This window comes from Bactrocera tryoni, chromosome 1, assembly GCF_016617805.1.
Source record: "Bactrocera tryoni isolate S06 chromosome 1, CSIRO_BtryS06_freeze2, whole genome shotgun sequence".
Taxonomy (NCBI): domain Eukaryota; kingdom Metazoa; phylum Arthropoda; class Insecta; order Diptera; family Tephritidae; genus Bactrocera; species Bactrocera tryoni.
This window is the reverse complement of record NC_052499.1, coordinates 70,288,426-70,311,807: the sequence shown is the minus strand read 5'-3', so window position 1 is coordinate 70,311,807 and position 23,382 is coordinate 70,288,426. Positions and strand designations below refer to the sequence as shown.

Below are 23,382 nucleotides of genomic sequence, written 5' to 3'. Positions count from 1 at the left end.
AACGCATAAAAATCCTCTATTGGCGAACCGCGGCGAAATCCGATTAACACATTACTTTATTGTGCGATGAGCGGTGATTATCATTTGGGGCGATTTACATTTACAAAAACAAAAAGAAGCTAAAGTTTGCCATAGACTAATTAACTCATAAATAAACAAGTTTTTGCTACGAATATGCGACAATTGTATTACGCAATCGTGTATTGCCTAAAATCATTGTGAAATGGCAACTGTTAATAATCACGCTTAGTTAAAGCAAAGCGAGCATTTAAAGTGCATTAATTTGCCCAAAACTATTCCATCAAGTATTGTAAACACTTGAACTTCACATAATTTTGAAATAGTTTTCTTTTTGTGTTGTTGTTCTGTTGCACTGCTGCTGCAAGCAGATCAAAGTTTCGGTCGCCTCAGTGCCTTGGTGCCATGCCAATTCTTCAAGGACACCAACGCCAACAAAAATGCCTGTGTGCCCCACCCACACACACAGGCATATTTTAAATAGATGCTTAGGTGCGCTCACATTCAAGCAATTATCCACATACCTTACCCGCCCGCTCCGACCATTGGCATCCCGGCTCGCTCCTTCATCATACATCCACTCTAATCAGTGGCATTCCTTTAGAAAGAATTCTCACACATGCAGCATGCGAGGAATTTGCACTATGCACTTGTGGCACTTGCTAAATTGCAGTATGTAACAAAGTGAGTCGAATGCCAACCGGTGGCCAGTCGATGGTACCGTCCATTTGGTAATTAATGCTCGCTTCATTAGTCATTTTATTGCGATGAAATTAAAGTCGGTTCAAAAAAGCTGCGGAAGTTTTTTAACTATGATTTTATAAACTTTTATTATTTATGTGGGGGAGGTTTATTGAATCGATGCATTGGTATGACAGCTGCAGCTGTATGGTAGTCGGATCTAAACAACTTCTTTGAATATTGCAGCGTTGCCTTGAGCAAAAGTCCTTGCTAAATTTAGCAAATTTTGGCAGAAAACTTGTGAAATAAAATGTTTTTCATACATGGACTTGATTTTGATCGATCTCTTTGTATGGTAGCTTCATACCATCTGATCAAGTTTGACCCGGACTAAGGATTATCGCCTTCAAAATGGGCTTCTTTTCGGTTCAAAGAAATATTTAATCTAATTTTCTATAAACCCATAGATTTTTGGAGCATCATTCGCTATATTGTTTCGTTGTCTGGACGCAGCGCTAGGGTCTCTCTTCTGTCTTCACTGGGAGGGGGTTAGTGAAGGTGTTAATAGCTCCACTATTATTGGCGTTCAATGCCTGTCCGAAATTAGTCTCGCCCGAAATTCGGTCGGTGTATCGTTATATATCCTCGACGTATTGGAAGAATGTTCTCCTGATTTTTCTAGGAGGCGGTTCTTCTTCAAAGAGGTGGCTGCAAGGATGGTTTGTATCTACCGCACCTGCGTTCAGCTGGATCCAGGCCATATTGATTCGGCGAAGATTCTAACCCCCCGGCCAATTGCCTTATATGTTGCCAGCAACGCCTTTTTGCCTTTTCCGTCCCATAAGAAATTTTGACATTTTTTGCTATCTCTCTTATGCCATCTTGACTATTTTCATTCACTGTTTCTTTACATTTTCCGTTATCATTATAGATGTGGACAGATGGCTCACATTAGGCAATTTGTAGATGACTTGGCGACTTTAAATTGTGTTCGTGATAACATAGAATCTCTAAAACATTTCTGCAACATTTTCAATAATTCCGTACCCTTAATTCCATTTCAAACCGAAAATTTCAAACAAACTCGTTGTTATTTTTTTCATGGTAAAAACCGTTACACGTCTCGGGTCGTAAACAAACTTGGCAGCTGATTGGCATATGGAAAGCACACTTTACACGAGTATGTCCAGTCCGGGTCAAATTTGATCAGACGATATTTTCGAAATTTTATTAATCATATTGTTGACGCAATCAATTTAACCATCGACGCTGACGCAGCACGGCTTGTGATTGACTTTTGAGTTTTATTTAAGTATGTATTGCCTTTCATAATGTAAGAAAATCGATTATCGTCAGTCCGCTCTCTGATTGTTGGTAATATCGCTAATGACAAACTGTTATTAATTATCGATAACTTTTCATCCTCACTAAATGTTAATACAATTTTCCTTATTGCCTTCGTATAAGGTTTTGTAAAGCTCTTTCTCATGAATACTACTAGTCATCACAAACTCTTTGCGTGGCGCATAAATGGCTAGACCAACGCAACCTGCTGAAAATACCCATTGATAAAGCCTCAATAAAAACATACAACTCATGCAAATCGGCGATGTAAAACCATTCCAGCGCTTAATTACTGTGACTTGTAAAGCTCTTGACATCACATAGTGCTCAGCACTGTTGAACTCATTGTTGTCGAGCTGTCATAGCCAACGAAGGCGAGTGTGGTGCTATCAGCCCGAATACAGTTTAACGAAAAGCCCGCAATCATATCACAACCGTCAGCCAGCTCGGCGACCTCATTGGCTTGTTGCGCCTTCGACGAGGTTCGCAGCTGACATTAATGTTCTCCGCGTCTCCGTGATCCCTGTGTATGCTTGTAGATATGTATCATAACGCAGCATCGGCATGGCCACACGTGGCCTGTTGTGTGGGCGCGGGTACGGCAAATCTTTTAATCTGCGCCTTAGCTTTCGCTTACAACTTCGAACATCACCCACTTCTCGTGTGTTTGTGTGTATGAGTGCATGTGTGGTGTTTTAGGCTCACTTACGGCAAACTTGTTGGACATGATGTTGTTGCTATTTCCCCATTTGTGTTTACATTTGCCACGAGACATGCACTCCTTTTGCCCACACCGCCATCGTCGCTTATTGTGGCAGCTTGGGTAATGGTCTATACGGTCGCTTGATTGAGTGCTTTACTGTTTTTCTGCTGTGGCAAATCAACTCGGTCGTTGTTGTTGAGTCGTGGCTGCTCTCTTGTTGTTGAGTCCATTGAATTGTTTCGATTAGCTTTCTTAGTGCTCATAGTTGGCTGCGGTGCCCATACAACTTCAGATTGAACCACATCGAGCCTTTGATCGCTGACATGGCCAAAACGTTATAAAGCCAACACATGCTTGCATTTCATCAATTCCGTCTGTAATGGGTTCGTGCGTATGCCTTTCGCTGTATGTCGCCGTATTTAACGCATGTAATCTATGTGTGTGTGTGTGTGTCTATGTTAGGGAACGTGCTGGATTAAAGCTGAAATTGATATTTGAAGGTAGCGAGATTTGACTTCAGTTGGATGTTTATGGCACTGAAGCCTTGATTGCTCGTTATGTGCGTCTAATGTCTGCTATTTGGTCGGATTAAGTGCAGCAAAGTGGCATCGATTTTGTTAAGATGATTGCAGTTCAATTGGTGAGTGGTTGAACGTTGGATGAAGATTTTGAAGAATTGTTGCATTTTAGACTTTATGTTTCCTTTTGAGATGTTAAATGGTTTTCAACGATTTTGACTTCTCTAAGCTGTCATATACCTAACATAACGATTTTCGAACTTCCGGGTGACTTTATACCGTTTTTATTGGTCAATATGTGAATTATCTTAATAAAATTGAGGGGGCGAGTTTTTCTTATAACGCTGCATATTTGTGCTCAGAATGCATCAAATCGAGTGAACTCGCCCCAGACCCCATATAACTATCAGGCCTTATGTACCTGAAGGTACTTCACCGGCATTAATACTTGCAAGTTGCAAGAGTATAAAATGTTGTGTTATACGCGAGCTTAGCTTTTCCTTACTTGTTTTCTTTGCATTTTTATTAATTAAACTCAGGAATTCGATGAGCTAGTTTTTGATTCAACCTAATCTATATTTTTTTATTCTCACATTTTCCAAGCAACATTTTCAATAGTAATTTTACAAACTTGAAATAATTTCGTTCTTACGTTTTTCAATTTCTTTGAATACATAAGCCCTGAAATTTATTAAAGTAGTAAGCAGTCAGTTCCAGCATAAATACGAAGCTCGCAATCAGACAGCCGAAGAACAATGCAAATGTGGCGCCCGAAATGTTTTCTATCGTTAGCTTTTGTGGTGGTAATTTATTGATGTGCCCCGAAGCCAAGTTGAGCATAATTTCCTGTGTTTGCCGATTCAAGTATTTTGCCACAAACTGAAGGTTGAAATAAGCAATATATTTTTCTGGTTAAAAACATATTTGTAAGCATAAAACAATTTTTTATACACAAGTTCGAATTTGACCCGAATATGTCCTTATAAACTGTTCCTGTTTTTTGTGAGCATCTTTAAAGAGATAATCTAAGTAATCTAACTGTTAATGTTACTGTCGATGAAGAATTGAGTGATAGGAAATTTGTCGGTCTCAAGAACCCATATAAGTTTGTACTGATGCTTTCATATGAAACCTTAAACAATACCATGTTTAGTTTCCTTCGAAGCGACAAAAGTAAATATTCGCACGGAGAAAAGTATACCAATAACTTACTGAAACGATTTGCATCAATATCTGAATACCTTATTCTGGCAATGGCGGGACAAGAAAGAAGTGTACTAGTACGATCGACGAGCTCATGGCTAGTATCACCATCTTACTGTCCAAATTAATAATCTCCCTTCTGAAGGAGGCTGTTCTACGGAGCAGTAGATCAATTGTTGCTTTAGTGGCAGCCACTGAAATATGGAAGACGTTACAATAGTTATGTACCCTTAACTAGAGTTGATAGATAGTTCCCGACAATATAGTCTTCTAAAAAAGAACTTCTAAAAAGAACAATTGCACATATTTTCTCTTGCCTACATCTAGGAACATAAGCAGGATTGGCAATTTGTCGAAAATCAAGGGGAGAATAAATTTAGATCTCTTGAAAGAGGCAGGATGCACGAAGTGCAAATTCTTGATGACTAAACAGAGTCAAATGAAGCCTCTCTTTTAATTAAAGATAAATTTACGTTTGAACAAACGAATCTCTATCTCTAACAGATAGACAACTGTCTTTATTTAATTACACTTCCTTACCTTTCTTTCCCAATGTACGAAAAGTCCCGTTTCAACGCACGCGCGTATATGTTTGTCAAAGAGCGGCATCAGTGGCCAACCCCTTATGGATACCGCACGGGTCCAATCAAAGTATAAATCATCTTTTGATACCTTAAAATTTTGGTAAAGATTTAGAGCGATTCCTTGGAAATAATAAGGAAAATTTACTATTTTTGTTTCTAAAGCAGGCGCTGTTACATAATCACCAAAAGAAAAAGACCCACTCATAAGACGTTCGATACCCAGTCCGTAGTCTGAACGAAAGCTGGCATTGTATAGAAAATCATAGTCGCGCACTTCGAATTTCTCTGACATTATTTGCTCTTTCTCGATATTTGAGCTGTCTATAGTTTGGATCCATACAATGGATGGCGCCGACCAAGTCCAGTCGGTTTTCGACCATTTTTCCATAGTATCAACAGCTTCGGTGAATAGCGGTACAGTTAGTATGGATTTCAATTGCCCGCTATAGGTGTTCTCCAAGGTAATAGTGGCACAGAGTATCATCGCCAGAAAGAAACGGGCGGCAAATGTGTTTAGACTTTATGAATGAAAAAAAATAGGAATTTATAAATAAATATAGTATCTCGTAGTATACCAGATAAAATTAACTCATCTTATATGTAGATCATGAAATAAATACAATTCCTCTTTAAGTTAACATAATTGTTCTTAATCGAATTCGAATATTTTGTTCTCTTAAATAATATCGCCTTTAGGGCAAGTTTTGGAAGACAACATTAGAATATTATGCGAGAAAGTTTGCGACAAAGTTTTCAATAAAGCTCTCTATGAAGCTTTCAATAAAATTTTCGATGAAGCTTTCAGTAAAGCTTTCGATCGAGCTTTCAACGATTTCGAAAAGGCTTTTAAAGAACTTTCGATGGAATTTTGACTTACTTTGACCGATTTCTACGTAACTAGAGATAATATTAAGCTCAAGCTTTCAACAACCACAACCAAATTCCTAAATACCAATTCACCTTGTCGGCCCGGATGGCTGTTGTATGAAAACCGCGAACATATCCAGTGTCGCTTGTCCAAATGCTGATATATGTTGAAAATCACATTGTACCCCCCTATGCCATTTTTCCAGCAGAGAGGCTACAAAACGAATAAAATACATAACGGCGGCACAAAGAAGAATCGTCAGTATTAAGAAAATCCAGAGGGCGTTACTGAAAGGCATTATGTTGGCACGCCAAGCGGGAAATTGTCTTAAAAACATATGAAAAGAATACAAATTCTCTTTGTACTTCGGCTATAAGCTTATGATTTATGGTGACTTACGCTGGCGCTGGTCCCAAAATCGCTACAGATGATCGTGCAATGATGTTGGAAGTTTCTGTGATGTTGTTGTACCAGTTGTAAATGCAGCCAACGGCGATTTCGACATTTTGTGTGTACACATCACCCAACATACCGGTCGCGCTCTCGTTCTCATAAATATATCCCCAGTTATCAGCACCGTCTAGAGTTTTATAAGTGATAAAAATTACACATTGGAATTCTAATTCTATAAGATGACATAAAAACAGGCTGAAGCTAGATATTTCCATATGCAAAAGAATTGATTGCTAAAGCAGTCTAAATTAAAGATAATGGAAATTGATTGCATTTGGTTTTTGACTATATTTGAGTTTTTCTTATACCAATCTGTGTAGGATATCAAATAGTCGTAAAGAGCAATTCCCTAGGGCTTCCCATCATCCTTAAAACATAAAAACCTTTTTTGAAGCGCGTTGTGACTGGCAATGAAAAGTTGTTTGTTTACAAAAAGAGATCATGACGCCAAAAAAGGTTATGTAGTAGTTTATTTTGAGCTTCTGTCCGACAATATCACGATTAATTCTAAAGTGTTTTCTGATCAGCTGGACAAATTGAGTGATGTAGTCATACAGAATAATGCGAGACCTCACACAAGTTTTATGACTTGCCAAAAGCTTATGCAGCTTGAATGGGATCAAACATTTTATGAGCGTGGAATTAATCTCTTTCTCAAAAGAAGACAAAAGGTATGGGATCAAAATTGAGAATATATAAATTCATGAAATATTTGACAAAAAAAAAAAAAAAATTGTGTTTAAATTGCACTAATAAACGAATTTACTTTGGGAACGATCCATTAGTTTGGTGGGAAGTCTTCTATAAAGGCGTTATAACTCTCCGCTTCTATGAGAACAGAGGGTAAACTGGGTGAAAAGTGCCTCAACATGGTGTTAGTAGTATGAAAGTAGTAGGCGTGTTAAAGTAGCTAAGTAATACTTTCTTCGACGAAGAGCATAGGATATTACAGGAAGCTTTTGCTCCAGCACACAAGACATTAAACAGCTAGCAGTGGCTTAAAAGCAGTATGCCTTATTTCGTAGCTGCAAATGTTTGGCCTTCTGGAGGTCCCGATTTTAATACATTAGACTAAAGTTTGTGGTCAGAGTTGGAGAACATGGCCTGCCTCAAAACATCTCTGGTTTGATCAGCATCGTAAGCACCATTAGACAGGGGCGTGCTGTTTTCGATCAATGGCCGAAATGATTGAGGGTTTGCGTTAAAGCAAAAGGTGACAATTTTGAATAAATTTTTTTTTGATCGCTCATATAATAAACAAAACTAACTTTATTAGAAGACGTATTGTATTTGAATTTTTATGATGGTCTGAATTTGTAACAGAACTTATGGCATAATTAAATTTAAGATTATAGAGATAGAGCCAAACAATTATCTTGTGCTTGCTTGCCCCAATTTTTATACATTAACTTACTGTACAATAACTTTTAAATAAAGACCCTGATTTATTTAGTTTGTACTTACAAGGTTCCAAGCGTATATGACAATTGCGCACTTCACAGAAAGATTTCATAAGCTCTGCTTCCGAACCCAAAAAGGAGATAGTACGACTGTAATCACTGGAATTTAACGCGTCAACATCGCCTATACCAGCCGGCTATTAATCAGGAGGGTTTTTAACTAATTAATTAGTGTGCTAAATTAATTTGTATAAATGTATGTACTTAGTTTTATGTATGTATATAAGTATGTAAGGGTGTCACTTAATTGATATACTCTTTATTGATGTGATTATATCAAATATATTCAGCGGAAGCACGTTCTCTTTCTCTCCATTCGTAAAAGTAGAATAATTCGATGCCAAAATTTGAGAATTTACCTTACCACCATCTAATCAAAATTGATCCGGTTTTGGATTGGTGCAACCCTTTTTATGTTCCTGTGAAATTTGTTCTCCATATGTCAATTAGTGTCTTGGTTTTGGTTAAAATTTGGTTAAAGTTTAGTTAAAGTTTTGGTTAATGTTTCGATTCAAGTTTCGGTTAATGTTTTGATTAAAGTTTTGGTTAAAGTTTTGGTTAAAATTTGGTTAAAGTTTTGATTAAAATTTAGTTGAAGTTTTGGTTAATGTTTTGGTTAACGTTTTGATTAAAGTTTTGGTTAATGTTTTGATTAAAGTTTTGGTTAATGTTTTGATTAAAGTTTTGGTTAAAGTGTTGATTAATGTTTTGGTTACTGTTTTGATTAAAGTTTTGGTTAAAGTTTTGGTTAAAATTTGGTTAAAGTTTTGATTAAAATTTAGTTAAAGTTTTGATTAAAGTTTCGGTTAAAGTTTTGGTTAAGGTTTTGGTTAAAGTTTTGGTTAAAGTTTTGGTTAAAGTTTTGGGTAAGAAATGTGTCAATACTAAAGGCGTACTAAAATTCCTGAATCTTTTGCAAAACCTACGTCGAGTGAACGTCGAAAAAGAAATGCTTGATAACAGTAGAAACCAAAATTCGTTCGAAGGTACTGCGGGCCAACTCGTCGACGGCTTACTCGTATAATAAGTTTATGAAAAATTGGATTAAAGAGCGTCATGCTTTTATTGGCGCTGGAGCCTTTTTTGAAGGCGATAATAAGGCTTTGTCAGTCCCGTTCAAATTTCTAGCAAGAAGTGAACTGCGAGGTTTCATTTATGGGCCTTTGAATGAAGAGAGTTCAAAGAAGTAAGTGCATTCTTTCATTTGTCGTCATAAAGTGTATGAAACGGTTTCTACAAAGTTATTAGAAATTAATTTATAGTAGGCTGTTAGTAGTAAAAAAACGCGAAATATAAGAGACACCCCAATGTAAATGTTATGAAAGCACATGTCAGTGAAGTAGCTGAGGAGTTTGGGTCATAAAGCATTGTCAATGTTTAATGAGCCGCCGAATTGACTAAGTTTTAATGGCTAAGTCAATTTAGGCTGACCATAAGCGCATTACTGCAAATGCAAGACGAATTTTCTCCGATTGCAACGGCAATTAAATTAGAGAATACAAGTGATTTAAATTAATCGAACTGTCAACTAAACGAGCACACAACAACAGATAATTACATGAGCAAGAAAGCATAACCACATTGGTTATTAGAGGAACATCAATGAATAACTGATAAATCAGAGCTAAAGCATAAAAGTGAGTTAGCGCATCTGCATATATTGAGCAAACACAAAAGCTTATAATAAACAAGTTCAGGCAAATAGCTACAAGCGCTTAATGGCACGCACACATACTTGCACATCACTACGCAAAATATATGCGTTTGTGCTGTACCGTTAAGTCAACAATTGTGTGCGAACAAAACTTTCTGAGTTGTCACTGTCGTCATGCTGTGTTATGCTATGCTTTCTCGCTGTTACTGTTGTTCTCTAACATATACATATATACATATAATCTTAGCAAATAACTTGAGAACACTCATAGCACACGCCCACTAACACGTGTTTACATTCAAACTGCGAACACACCCACTTTTCTGTGATAACCCACCAGCCTCAGCAGTTGCTACGCCCCTTCCATGAAATCTCACGCCGAAAAGTGCTGCTAGTTCTAAGCTTAAAATAAGTATACCGTTAGCTTTGAATAACATACCACATAATTAGCCACCACATATGGTATGTATGTAATGGAGCCGACACGGATTGTGCGCCCTCGCAGGTTGTTAACTTTATTTGGATAAAGTTCGACGTTTCGGGCGAAAGTTTCGTTCGGCAAGAATGCGTCCAGCAGCAGCGCTTCCAAATTGCCGCTGGCGCCGACAAACTTTTGTGTCCACAGTTGGATGTTGATGTCGCGGTGCGCGCTTGGAGATGCCGTGGCGAGTGTGGATAACGACATTGTTGAAGTTGTTGGTTTAGTTAGTTTAAATGTTGCTGTTGTATTGGTTATTTGGTAAGTATACTTTGAATTGACTTTTGTTTTGTTAGAAATACCTTGTGGGTTGTCGCTTTGTTGTGCCGTGAGCGTTTCCGGTGTCACCATAAGGTGGTGTGGGTAAACTAGAATAAATCAAATATAGAAGTATTTACAGGAATAAACAATGTTGTTGGCGGTTGTTGCAGTAAAAGTAATAATAAGTGAATAATTCAGTTACGCTACTGTACTCGCTGTTTATATTCTATGAATGTTTGGTACTATAAGCTGCGGTACATACATATCTACCGGGTTTTTTAAATATTTTGTTATATAAGCATATCGTTTTTATAGAAAATGTATGTACAAGTATCGTAAAGGGCCCAAACAAGTAGTGAAGGCAGTGGGGTGACAAATAATTTTCCCAGACTTCTCCGGAAGCCAACTTTACTCCATTAAGAGAGGTCTGCATTGACTGAAACAAATGATAGTCCGATGGTGTCATGTCAGGGCTACATGGTAGATGCAGCAAAACTTCCCAGCCAAGCTCTCCCAGTTTTTACCGAGTAATCAAAGATGTGTGTGGTCTACCGTTGTCCTGATGGAAAACGAAGCCCTTTCTGTTGATCAGTTCAGGCCGTTTATTTTTTGATTGTTTGCTTTAATCTCATCAGTTGTGGTCAGTAAAATTAAGAATCAATCGTTCGACCAGGCTGTAGTAGCTTAAAGTGGATGATTCCTTTCCAATCCCACCAAACACTCAGCATAACCTTTCAAAGCGACCATTTATTGAGCTTCACCACGCTTGGATCATGGTCTTTTTCACACATTATTGCCAGCCTTTTTTAAATGGTAAAAAACCATTTGATGATGAATATTTAGTTCCTTAGCATTGTCATGGTTGCTCATGTGACGGTCCTGGTCAATCTTTTCTATAATTTCATCGACTTTTTCAACGATTGGTCGACCAGGGCGAGTTGCATCTTTCATATCGATATTTCTCGAATGAAATCGAGCGAACCATTGCTGTACTATACGAACTGAATATCGTCTCCTATTGTATTTTTTTAACATTTCTCTCGTCCAGTCGACACAAGCCTGTTTTTGCATGTTGATGCAGTATTGAATGTATGTTGGTCCCACTAATGTCTACAGTTGTTTCAAACTTACGATAAGTCACATGTCGATCGTTCATTTAGCATCAGTAGTAGAGCTCGATTAAATTCTGCATAGAATCAATAATCACTGGCCCTAGATAGAGCTCCATCGCCAAAATATGTATTGAGTTCGTCGATACTCTATTGCTGAAATAACTCACGCCATATTCATGTTATAAATAATCGCGCGAAAATATTTGGTAATCAATTAAATTTTTTGACCAAGATGAATATTTTAAGTTACTGTAAACAACACGAATAGCGCTTGTATGTGAAAACGCCTGTTAGTATGTATAATAACAAAAATGTCAAACTTTACGATAAAGCTGTGAGTTGCCAGATTGCAAGATTAGAGTTATCAACTCCCAATATATAAAAGGCAAACGATTGGTCCACCGCATAACGTGGCAAAGTTGAGCCGAGGCAGAAAAGTCACGTCAAAGCAGGTCAAAAATCAAGGCTAGGTTGATTGCTTTCTTCGACTATAGCATTTTATCCAACCGGCCAAACTGTCAACAAGAAACAATATTTGAGTGTTATGCGTCATTTATGCGAAGCTATTCGTAAAAAAAGGCCGGAACTATGGGCCGATAACTCTTAGTTTTTGCATTACGTCGCACACTGCACTGATTCTTCGTGAGTTTTTCGCAAATTTTTCAGCCAATATTGTGCCGTAGCCACCGTATTCGCTTGACTTAGCTTCGTGTGACATTCAGCAAACTCAAATGACCGTTTCGGGGAAACTGTTTTGAGTCAATTGAAGAACATTAAATGTGAATCACGCATTGAAGTCTATTGACTTAAACAACTGTTTAGAAGATTGGAAGAAACGTTGGCGCAAGTGTATTGTGACCAAGTGGAATTACTTTGAGGGCAACGACATATATTTTGAAGAATAATTTAAGAATTTTGAAATTATAAAAAAAGTTGTACTATTTTTTGCACATTGTAATATAGCCATTTTTTGGAGCAATTTCCAGGATATTTAGAATCATAGCGAAGACCTATGTAAAGTGGAAAACATAGCGATTTGTTCATACCAATGTTGTATCTTAATGATACAGAAAAAAGAGGTTAGATGACGCCAACCTTTGATGGCTGACCACTGCTATGGTCTAATCGTATTTTTTGAACATTTTCCAGAATTTGACATTTTTACCTATAACATTTATAGATTTCGATATATTTATACCAAAAAGCGACAGGCGACATAATTGCTTCCGATAGGTAGTCGTTATTTACTCGTAAAGTACAGTTTGGTATTTTGTTGCCAAATGGCAGCTATATCCGTCATGTACTATAGTATAGTATAAAATATAAATATCAAATGGCAACTGTGATGTATATATTATATTAGCTTGTTAAATGTCACCCTTTTTGTCTTTTGAGTTTCGCGGCTATGTATAAAGCGCTACAGAGCTCGTATTTGGCAATACTATACATCTTTGAATGGCCTTGACATAACCTACAAAACGACGCTATGCATGATTAGTTTGGATATTGCTTTCAACAGTTATAGACGTGTAAACATGGAGTTCACTAATGCGAAAATTCGCGCTATTTTAAAGTCTTCCTTCGTTAAAGGCAAATCCGCTAGAGAAACGTTCTCGTGATATCGCCCAGAAGATGGGAGTTAGTCACGAAACCATTTTAAACCATCTGCGGAAGGCTGGATACACAAAAAAGCTGTTTGGGTGGTGCATGATTTGACGCAAAAAAACCTTCTGGACCGAATTAACGCCTGCGATATGCGGCTGACACGAAACGAACTCGACCCATTTTTGGAGCGGATTGCGACTGGCAACAAAAAATGGATCACATACGACAATATGAAGCGAAAACGGTCGTGGTCGAAGGCCGGTGACTCGTTCCAAACCGTGGCCAAGCCGGGATTGACGGCCAAGAAGGCTTTGCTCTGTGTTTGATGGGATTGGAAGAGAATCATCCACTATGAGCTGCTCCCATATATACAGACGCTTAATTCTACCATCTACTGCGAACAACTGGACCGCTTGAAGCAGGCGATCGACCAGAAGCGTCCAGAATTGGCCAACAGGAAGGGCCAAGACTACACACTTCGTTGATCACTCGTCAGAAACTACGGGAGCTCGGATGGGAGGTTTTATCGCATCCACCATATAGCCCGGATATAGCGCCAAGTGATTACCACCTGTTCCTCTCCATGGCGAACGCCCATGTTGGTGTAAAGTTGAACTCAAAAGAGGCTTTTGAAAAGTGGCTGTCCGAGTTCTTCGCAAATAAGGAGGGGGGCTTCTACGAGGGGGGTATTATGAAGTTACCGTCTAGATGGAAATAGATTATCGAACGAAACGGCGCATATTTGAACTAAATCCGATCACTGTTACACTTTTTATAAAGCATTGAATAAAGCGCAAAAAAGCGGAACCACCTTATTTTAAAACCTTATGTAATTTATTCGTATAGGAGTTTTCTGAGATTGTACATATTTCTGTACGATATAAATATTTATGCCGTATTACTTGCCAGGTAAAACTTCTCTACGTGAAATAAGAACTATTTTACTTGCGAATATGGAATTTGTGTAATTCTGTGCATTTATAACATTTTTACTCACACTGCAGTATCTCGGTTGATAGCAACTCTTCGGGGCGTTCATGCTCACAAAAAAATAGATAAAATTTATCCTTGAGGCGTAACTCCGCGTTGCGTGTGGCAAAGTACCGAGCGTGCAGGAAACGCACTGTGTCCGAAAGAATGGTGATGAAACCCTGCAAAAAAGATTACACTTGAAAACACTGAAGAAAAAACATTAATGCAAGAGAAATGGCTGTAAGTAGAAGGTAAGCGAAACGCACTCAACGCACTAAGTACGCATTCACACGCGAAACTCAAGAAAGCCCCAACGAACATAAATGCAACTGTAAACATACGCACTTAAGCGGAGGCAAATATACTAAAAACATAATAGGCGAATGAAGGCTGTCAGCGCAGCGCTGTTATCACCGTTGCTAGCGAAGGAGGCAGCGCGACGCTTTACCCACCTCGGTTACAATGCCAACAGCGCGCAGCACACACAGCTCCAACTCATCGTTGTAGGCCAAGTTGTCAGCGCAACTGTTGTTGTAACTGTCTCCGCAATTGCTGCTGCGGCAGCTGCCTCTGCCACCGCCATCCAGTTGACTGACATCAATCCATTGCAGTCCAATTAGGCGTCCCTGCTGGGACAGATTGCGGAACGCCAGGTGCACCGCCTCGAGGTATTCCCGCTGCAAGGCGCTGGCTGCGTCAACGCGCCCATCATGGACAATCAGCACCGAGGAGAATTGTGCGAAGTATCTTTGTACTGGAAGAGAAAGCAAACGGGCTCAGTGGCAGTAGCAGTTTGCGACACAGATAGTGACGGTTGTGAAATTCAAGCGGCGTCGGCATGTAAATTGGGTGCTAACGGTGGCGCAGTTATTTCCAGTAGCCGTTAGCCGGAGGTATGCAGTTAACTTACTTAAGAGCTGCAACAAAGTTGTGACGTGCGTTTGCGTGTGTGTCGGCCACATTTCGTTCGGTTGTTGTAGACTTGTTGTTGGGTTTTATAGTTGCTTCTCCGACAGTTCGCTTGTTGCTGTCGTAACGGTTTTTATGCATCTGCTGCAAGTTGACTTAAAGGTTGCACTGCTTTTATATCCAGCCGTGGGCAAGCATGAATGTATTAACTTCCCATGCATTGCGAGCGAACGGAGGATCCGCGTAGGAAATGGTCATTTAATTGGTCTAAAGAGGGACAATTTGCCGCAAAATTTGTTGATATATGAGCTATTTTCGCAAATTGAAAAATAATTGCTAGTTAAACAGTGAGTTGGTGCACATTTCAGCTGCGGAAAAGAAAATAGCTAGGAACTGTGGTAAATTTATTTGGTTTAATTTTTAATGAGAAAAAATGTGGAGATAATTGGATAGCTCACTTGTTATGATCATATTGGTAATTGGTTAATAGTTATGTGAGCGAAGTGTGTTCTTCCTAAAAAATTATATGATTGTTTTCCGATGATTACTTATATCGGGAAGACAACTTGCTATTTAATAGTTCTAATGGGAAAAAAATCCTTCGTCTTTTAGAATTGTATCTCAAAGACCTATGTAAAATTTTATAAAGATCGGTTGAGTAGTTCTCGAGAAATCTGGCCAACCGACTTCAAAAGCATAGTTTCGATGAAAACGCGTTTAAAAACGGCACATTTAGCCTGAACTAGTCTCGAGCGCACAAGTTTTCAAGCTTGTATCCCCGAAACTGATACTCGAAACAACATGAAAATTTAGGAAAATATTCTAGAAGTGTTGTAAACAAGTGAAAAGTTAATAAAAAAATCAATTCCTTTCTCATTTCTAAGGAAATAAGGTCCGATGATGCCGCAAAGCACAATCCGCCCCAAACGGTAAATTTTTGTGGATGGAATTGCGTTTTCTGAAACACACGATAATTTGATTCAAACCAATAGCAACAATTTCGTTTGCTGACGAAGCCAGAAATGAACTAATTTTTTTCACGGAGAACCTTAATATTACAGTAGTCACCGAAGAACCTTAACGTACGTAGTAGTCTTGGACAATTTTCAAGCGTTGTACCTTACTAAACACACTGACCAAATTTGACACACATCCGTAAACAAACAAACATCACGAACTCTCAGAATCACGTCATCCCTATTGTTAGACACTAATCGAAGGGACTTATCTTTCGCTCACTGCGAATGGATAAAGGACTTTTACCGAAACAAAAATACGAGGAATTACTACCAGTTTCTCCAAAGAAATTATCTTAAAACACTAGACGCTACCAGGAACTATACCTAGTCTAAAACTTAGAATATCATCCATAAGTAATGTCCGACTTTTAAGTCTTAATTCAACATTATGAAAAGGAAATGAGCACCTGCGAATTGTCCATAGCTTAGAAACAACAACAGTATTATTCAAAGTCTTGCCCCTCTAAAGCCTTAACATTTTCTTATCTTTACAGCAATTTGCTGATTCCATCCCAAAAGAACTACGCCGGCCTGTCGGCCGTTCTACATCTCTCGGCAAAAATGGTAGTCTAAAGGAGAAATGTCTGGGCTTTCGTATCCCACCAAGTACAACGTATTACCATGACATCATAGATGTTCCGCTTTACTGAAATGAATTTATTTTTGTAGCGTTCAAGCAACATTTCTGACAAGCGGAATCGTCTTTCAACGTATATTGGCTTCAATTTCTATGACACCATATTTCCTTGCTTTTTAATGTATCCGGCTGCTTACATAACTGCTTGCGTGATTTCCTAACATTCTGCGAACTCTTTTTGTGCTTCATCGAGTAATGCTTTTAGTTCCTTATCTTCAGACTTTTTGGCCGCCCACGACGTTTTTCACCTTCCAAGCCAAAATCACTACTTTAAAACCAACGTAAAATTCTACGATAATACTATGATTTTTGTCGGAGTTATTATCTCAATTACCTTGCAGGACGCAATAATAATTGCATCAAAAGTTATTGGGGTTCATTGGAAAAAATGCTTTAGCCAATATAACTTTTTAAATATTATAGCAACTATGGCACCAAAAAATGGTTCCTAGATGTCTCACAATTATCTAAGTGAGAACCAAGTGAGAGTCGAGCTCTTTTAGCCTGAAATATTTGGTGTTGTTATATATTTTATATATACGAGATAACTAATTACAACTATGTTTTATCAACTGATATTCACACCGATACTTTTGAAATAAATATTTCTTCGAAAATGATATCTTTGAAATTACTGTATATCAGAGACCATAGTTCCTTTGCTTGTGCCTGTCCAAGATATTAATTCTCCAAACCTCTAAAAGACAAAATATCCAAAGGATATTCCTGTAGCCTATTCGTACATGATACTCAATATTTACGATAAGGCTGACATGAGTTATGAGAGTGTTCGAAATGTGCCAAACATTGATTCTCCATTTTTAAATAATCCAATCGGTTTAAATTTTCACACACAAATTTGTTTTATAAAATCTATATCCATGTTATATAGAGCATAAAGTCAACCATAATTACAATGCCATTGAAGTACACAACTTGTCACACTTTAGTTGATTTTCTAGAAGCCCGTAGCCTCAACTATTTATGCAGTGACAAAACAATAATACCAATTGTTTCTCTAAATTATGATTTTCGAAAATGAACAGCAAATCTATTCAAATTGAATTATTGTAAGATAATATTAGCACCGACCTAAATTCCCTAAGATAATCAGACAGCGACAAAACAACATTGTGCAACTGCATAACCCCTTCTATCAAGTCTTTGCTACCTTTACTTACCCACAAGTTAATTTGTTTATAAGAATGTGCCCGAAAATCAACGCGCGCTGGCCTCGGGAATTCAAAGTCGTACCTTTAGTTTGGCGCCACCAACAAGCGCCACGAGGCAAACGAACGCCCAAATTTTGTTTTATTTGCTTAAAATGCAAAACTTTTGCCATCGCAGTCATTAAATAAAGTGCCGAGCGAGTTCCAAGGGACAGTTGACAGATAACTGGGACAGCTGTAAAGAGAGGGCAGAGTGTCAACTCGATTAAAATCATACACCCACACACACACATTTACTTGTAGTGTGCTGACCCATTTAACCTTTATGCTTTCTAAACAAATTAAATAAACATTAAAACTGTTAATTGGCTAGCGTAAGTGGTGGAAGCTAATCAGATTGTCACGTGGCGGCATTCGTTGCAGTTTTCTGCGAAACTTTTCAAAAGTCGAAAGTTCAGAGCAGCACTAAGGCACATAGCCCTTTGGTTGTATATTTACAAGGGAATGTAGTAAATTGGAAAACTGCGAGCGATAATAAAAGTAAAAATTGCTAACAAAAGTAGCTGTAACAATATTTACCGTTTCGGTACAGCTTGACCCATTGTGACCTAATTTATTAAATAATAAACCTACGACGGGCATTTGTTGAATTTAGGTGCAATGAATTCTGGTATTGAATTAAATATTCTATACTAAAATATTCGAAATAAATTGCTAATGGAATGTAATAATGATTTGTGATAAGGCTTATGATAAGTATTAAGTCTTCTTGATTTTTCCAAAAAAAATTGTACTATAAATCTCATCGAAGTAAGTATTTTTTATCTGTTCCTTGAATTCTATGCTCTAGTAAAGCGTTAATTTCGGTTGCGTCAAAGCTATAATACTCTTAACAAATACAAAATATTCGATACAGAAACTTTATCTTGAGCGGTTAGTTTGTATGCTCACACTCATCACTATGATCGGATCTGAACAAATTAATTTCGAGACTGTACCATTGCCTTTTGAGAAATCAAACAAACAAAATCAGAAGCTTGTTTTGACATTAGGCTGCTATTTGGGTTGTTTACAGTAACTTAAAATATTCATATTGGCTAAAAAGTGGAATTAAATTCCAAACAACGCGTGATTACGTTTTTACAACATTCGACGTGGATTAACTCAGAAACAGTGCATTGACGGACTTAATCTAAAACCATAGTTAAGCCCATAGGCATCGTCGGAAGGTGTATAGCTGCGAAGGTAGCTATTAGACCCAGAGAATCTGGGTTCTTAAAATAACGCGTATCTGAACACTCGGATATCCTCCCACAATTTGACTTCACATCGGATCACTTAGATCATTAAGTCTTCTTTTCCCATATACCGACGAGAGAGCTTTGGGTGAGAAAAAGCCCTTAGAGGGGATGGGAAGTGAGCTTCTTTACGGATGAGTCAAAGCTTGGGAGGAAGGTTGGTAAAGGGGTTTACTGTCAGGAGTTATCTCTCAACTCCAGCTTCAGACTTCCCGACTATTGGAGTGTCTTTCAAGACGAGGTTGCAGCCACTAAGGTAGCAATAGATCTGCTGTTCCGGAGTGCAGCCTCCTTCAGAGAAGTGACTATTCACTCAGATAGCATAGCGGTGATACTGGCCTTGAACTCATTTACAGTGCTTTCAGGATTAGTTAAGGAGTGCCTTAACTTGCTCTCGATAGCATCGAATATTTTTGTGATAAAACCGGTATGGGTGTCGGGCCATAGCGCAATAGCAAGAGATTGTAAAGCTAATAAGCTAGCAAGGAAAAGCACTCTAGAACAGCTATTGGTAAAATGGGAGCGGGTCGGTGCTCCCATATCCTCTTGTGTTCTACTACTAGAGAGCTGGGCTTCGCGGAAGCTTGACCAGCACTTGATCGCAGGAGATCTAGTGATCTCTTTGAGCTCAGTAAGGCTGACCTCTCGCAAGTTGACCAGACACCATTTGCAGAAACTGTATGAAATGAAAATGAGATGAAAACAACTCAATACTTCCTTCTTGACAGTCCCACGTTTAGGAGTGTTTAAATGACTTAAGCATCCACCCACTCTACCCGGGAAAAACTGGCGCACCCTAATAAGAAAGCTTAGTTCACCACAGCTGAGAACACGACAACACAAGCCTATACACCAACAAGCTTATCAAAAAGGATGGACAACGAGAAAGCAGACACATTCGCTTACGCAATTCGTTGACACTGCGCCGCGTCGACACCTTTCGCCAGCACCTACAACTTTTTTCGTCACCCTCGCTCGTGCTGAGACTTTCGATTCGTCTGCGGGCCTAAGCGCATAAGTTATACCCTTTTTCGAGGCAGAGCACAAACGCTTCTGCGTAACTTTGGATCGGCCGTGATCCGCAACTATTTCGACATCGCTGCGCTCCACATCGATCCTGCATTTGTTGTTCAATAAGATTCCATTTGTTGTAACCGGAATTTGTATTACAAATAAATTATCACTTATTTCGTATCCGCTAAAATTATGTTTTTTAATTGGTAAAATTAATCACGAGTGTTAGTGACTCATAAACTTAAATACAGTGGTGTGATTCTCACTCAGTTGGGCACCCAACTATTCATGGTCCTTCGAGCCATACTGAATGGCACTATTGGATTTGTCCAAGAAACAATTGTGGTGACAAAATTTTAAAAAAGGAAAGAAACCACAAAAATAAAACAAAACGAAAAACAGTGCAGTGAGGTAAAGTCCAGTGGCGAACAAAAAAAAAAAAAACAACCAAATAAAAGTGTGCAGTACAAAAACAAAATAGTGCAGTGAACAAGCAGAACAAATAAAAAAAACCAACATTATTATTTATTAGAAACAAAAAAAAAACAAGAAACAAAAGAAAGTGCAGTGCAGTACATTCAAAATATTACATACATTCGTACATACACACTAAAACAGTTCCAGCAAACAAAAAAACACAAACGCGCGAAAGCTAAAACCAAAACATAATTAATAAAGAAACAAAAATCCACACAATCGGGCGCGAAAAACTAAAGCACCAATAAAACAAACAAACGGGCGCGAACATTAAAACCAATATACATACATACAACAAAACAACAGTACAAGGAGGTAGCCAGCCAGGAGGGAGCACAGGACGGGAAACAAACCAAGAAGAAGTCATTAAGGCAACATATGTACATGCATATACGGAGTACCAAGTGAGCGTATTATGTTCACCTTAATTTAATATACAATTATGCTAATATGTATGACTGATATTACAGTATATACATATGTGTATACACATAATTGCTCATAATAAGTATTAAATTGATTGCCTATATAAGTATGCTTACGTTCGTGTATTCCAAACACAATAAATAATCCATGAAAATAAATATTCAATAATTAACTTGCACTAGTATCCGGCAATACCTCTTATACTTAATCAAGTAATAAGCAGGATTGCTTAAAATTAGTAAGCAAAGGCAAAAATTAAATGTATAACATAAAAAGCAATCAAAAAACAAAAACAGTCATACAAACATACATACATACATATATGAAATTGCCTTTTACCTCTATACATATTTTTAATATACAAGTATGTTATATCAACAACAAAAACAAAGTACATAATAAACATAACAAATTAACAAATAACATACAAAGTGCATTCTGGAACATAGGTGCACTTTACCCACTTCGCTTTGCGCTCTTCTCTCAGAGCGAACATACATACATATATTTGTACATTTAATTATACGGCATAGAATCTGCCTACAATTTTACCCTACACGGAGTACTATTAAATTATTGAAAGTTCACATAATTTTTAAACATAAATTCGATACAAATTTGGTCATATACACATGCATATTGCATTTTCAAAGCCAACATTAGCCCGCAATACCTCTTGTTCTTTGACAAACAAAAACAAGCAGGATTGCGTACAAAAAGCAAATTGATCTCTCTAACGAGCTCTCAGTTGCACAAAACACAAGTACCTACAAAAACAAGTACATACAAGCCAAGTATTAGGGTGTACCTAAATAAAAAAACATACGGACATCAAACATTTTAATAAACAAAAAACGCGGTTTTTAATAGTAATTAATTCAAATATATTTTCAAAATAAAATATAAATAAATAATATTATTTTGTAAAAATGGTTCATAACAATACAAACCAAAATACACCTGCAGGAGCTACACGCTCAAAACAGGTTGTTAAATTCATTTCAGAAAGTGACAGTTTAACAAGATACTGCACTAGGTTTGCCGCTTCACCGATTCACGAAAACTCGGAATCGTTATTAGAAATAAAAAGCCAAAATCTTAAAAATTTTTGGACTCGCCTCCAAGCGGCTCATGACGCCATACTAGAATCTGACGATTCAGACTTGCCACATAATTTTAAATCATCGGCTTATGATATTTACGAAAACTGCTTAGACCATTTCGAAGAAACGAAAGCTATGATCTCCGATCAATTAAAGCTCATTAAAGCAATTGCACCTACTCCCCACAGTAGAGTAGAGCTGCCACAAAAAGACAATCAAGAGGCAAGTTCAGGCATCCAACTCGAGGTGCCTGCATGTGATACAGAAACCTTTTACGGAGGTTATGAAGAATGGCCGTCCTTCCGGGACATGTTCACAGCCGTTTACACCAACCATCCACAACTATCAAAGGCACAAAAACTGTATCACCTCCGATACAAAACAAAAGGTCAAGCAGGCGAAATAGTTAAACAGTTCGCATTAAATGACGACAATTTCAATTTGGCTTGGGAAGCTCTAGAAGCTAGATTTGAAAACGAAAGAATACTGGTCGATAAGCAAGTAACGACACTATTAAACTTGCCTAAAATTAAGAAAGAAACAAGTGTAGAATTCATTAAACTAGAATCCATTGTTTCTAATTGTTTGTCGGTTCTATCGACACTTAATATTCCCACAGACAGCTGGGACCCAATTCTGGTAAACATTTGCACCGCCGCATTACCAGAAAAGTCGTTACTTCTATGGGAGCAATCGCTCTCATCACGGAAAAAGTGCCCAACGTGGCAACAAATGAAAGATTTTCTCACCACCCAATATGAAATTGCGGAAAGGTTAGAAGAAAAAATAATCAAACCTAAGCCCATTAAACACGACCAAAATAAAAGCTTCAATAGACCCCAAGCTAGAAGCAAAAACAAATCAAATAGAATTTTTAACAAAATACAATCGTTCACATCCGAACAGAGAAAACATACGTCATGCGAACTGTGCACAAGAGGGCATAAGCTTAAATCGTGCGAGAAGTTTAAAAAATTAAACATTAACGAAAGGAACAATTTTGTCAGATCAAGAAGACTCTGTACAAACTGCTTGTCCCATACACATAATCTTAAAAATTGCAAAAGCAAATTTAACTGCTTATATTGTCATAAAAGACATCATACAATGCTTCATTACAGCACATATCCCATCGCACCTCAAAGGAGCGCATATACAAAAAGAACCACGGGTTTAATTACAAAAGCAAATCCCGAAAGCCAAAATACTAAAAATTGCCAAGAGACACCATGCTGTTCAAAGGCACAAAAATCTCAAACGCTGCACAGCGAAACACAAAATGGACTAGTTACAGAACTGGTCACCACCATACCAACTCAAGTTGAGTATAATAAAAACAAATACCTTAATTCACAATTAAGGACATTTCAAAAGTTAAGGAAACTTCCCCCTATAACTAACAAAACTCTTGAAGAT

General features: G+C 37.8%; 1 protein-coding gene across 3 annotated transcripts; it reads right to left on the bottom strand.

Moving 5' to 3' along the window:
• Window positions 1–3,806: 3,806 nt before the first annotated feature.
• Window positions 3,807–14,950, bottom strand: LOC120766544. 3 transcript variants are annotated; one of them, XM_040092123.1, is made up of 11 exons: window positions 14,825–14,950; window positions 14,367–14,668; window positions 13,940–14,093; window positions 10,267–10,332; window positions 9,926–10,206; window positions 7,837–7,969; window positions 6,319–6,499; window positions 6,012–6,245; window positions 5,197–5,569; window positions 5,008–5,139; window positions 3,807–4,143 (listed from the first exon to the last, which is right to left on the bottom strand). In XM_040092123.1, the coding sequence occupies exons 1-11, from the start codon at window positions 14,874–14,876 to the stop codon at window positions 3,922–3,924; spliced, it is 2,130 nt and encodes a 709-aa protein (XP_039948057.1). In that variant the 5' UTR covers window positions 14,877–14,950; the 3' UTR covers window positions 3,807–3,921. The 3 variants fall into 3 exon arrangements, with proteins under 3 accessions (XP_039948057.1, XP_039948055.1, XP_039948058.1); XM_040092124.1 differs by lacking the exon at window positions 3,807–4,143 and adding an exon at window positions 4,151–4,661; XM_040092121.1 differs by having other exon boundaries at window positions 9,926–10,332.
• Window positions 14,951–23,382: the final 8,432 nt, after the last annotated feature.

Bases quoted from the DNA above. Each gene is read 5' to 3' on its own strand.
- LOC120766544 (XM_040092121.1), bottom strand. From the start codon at position 14,876: ATGTGGCCGACACACACGCAAACGCACGTCACAACTTTGTTGCAGCTC. The intron at 14,094-14,366 runs GTGGGTAAAGCG...TCTTTTTTGCAG, and splicing joins CTGTTGGCATTGTAACCGAG to GGTTTCATCACCATTCTTTC. The intron at 7,970-9,925 runs GTATGTTATTCA...CCTGATTAATAG, and splicing joins ATGTGGTGGCTAATTATGTG to CCGGCTGGTATAGGCGATGT.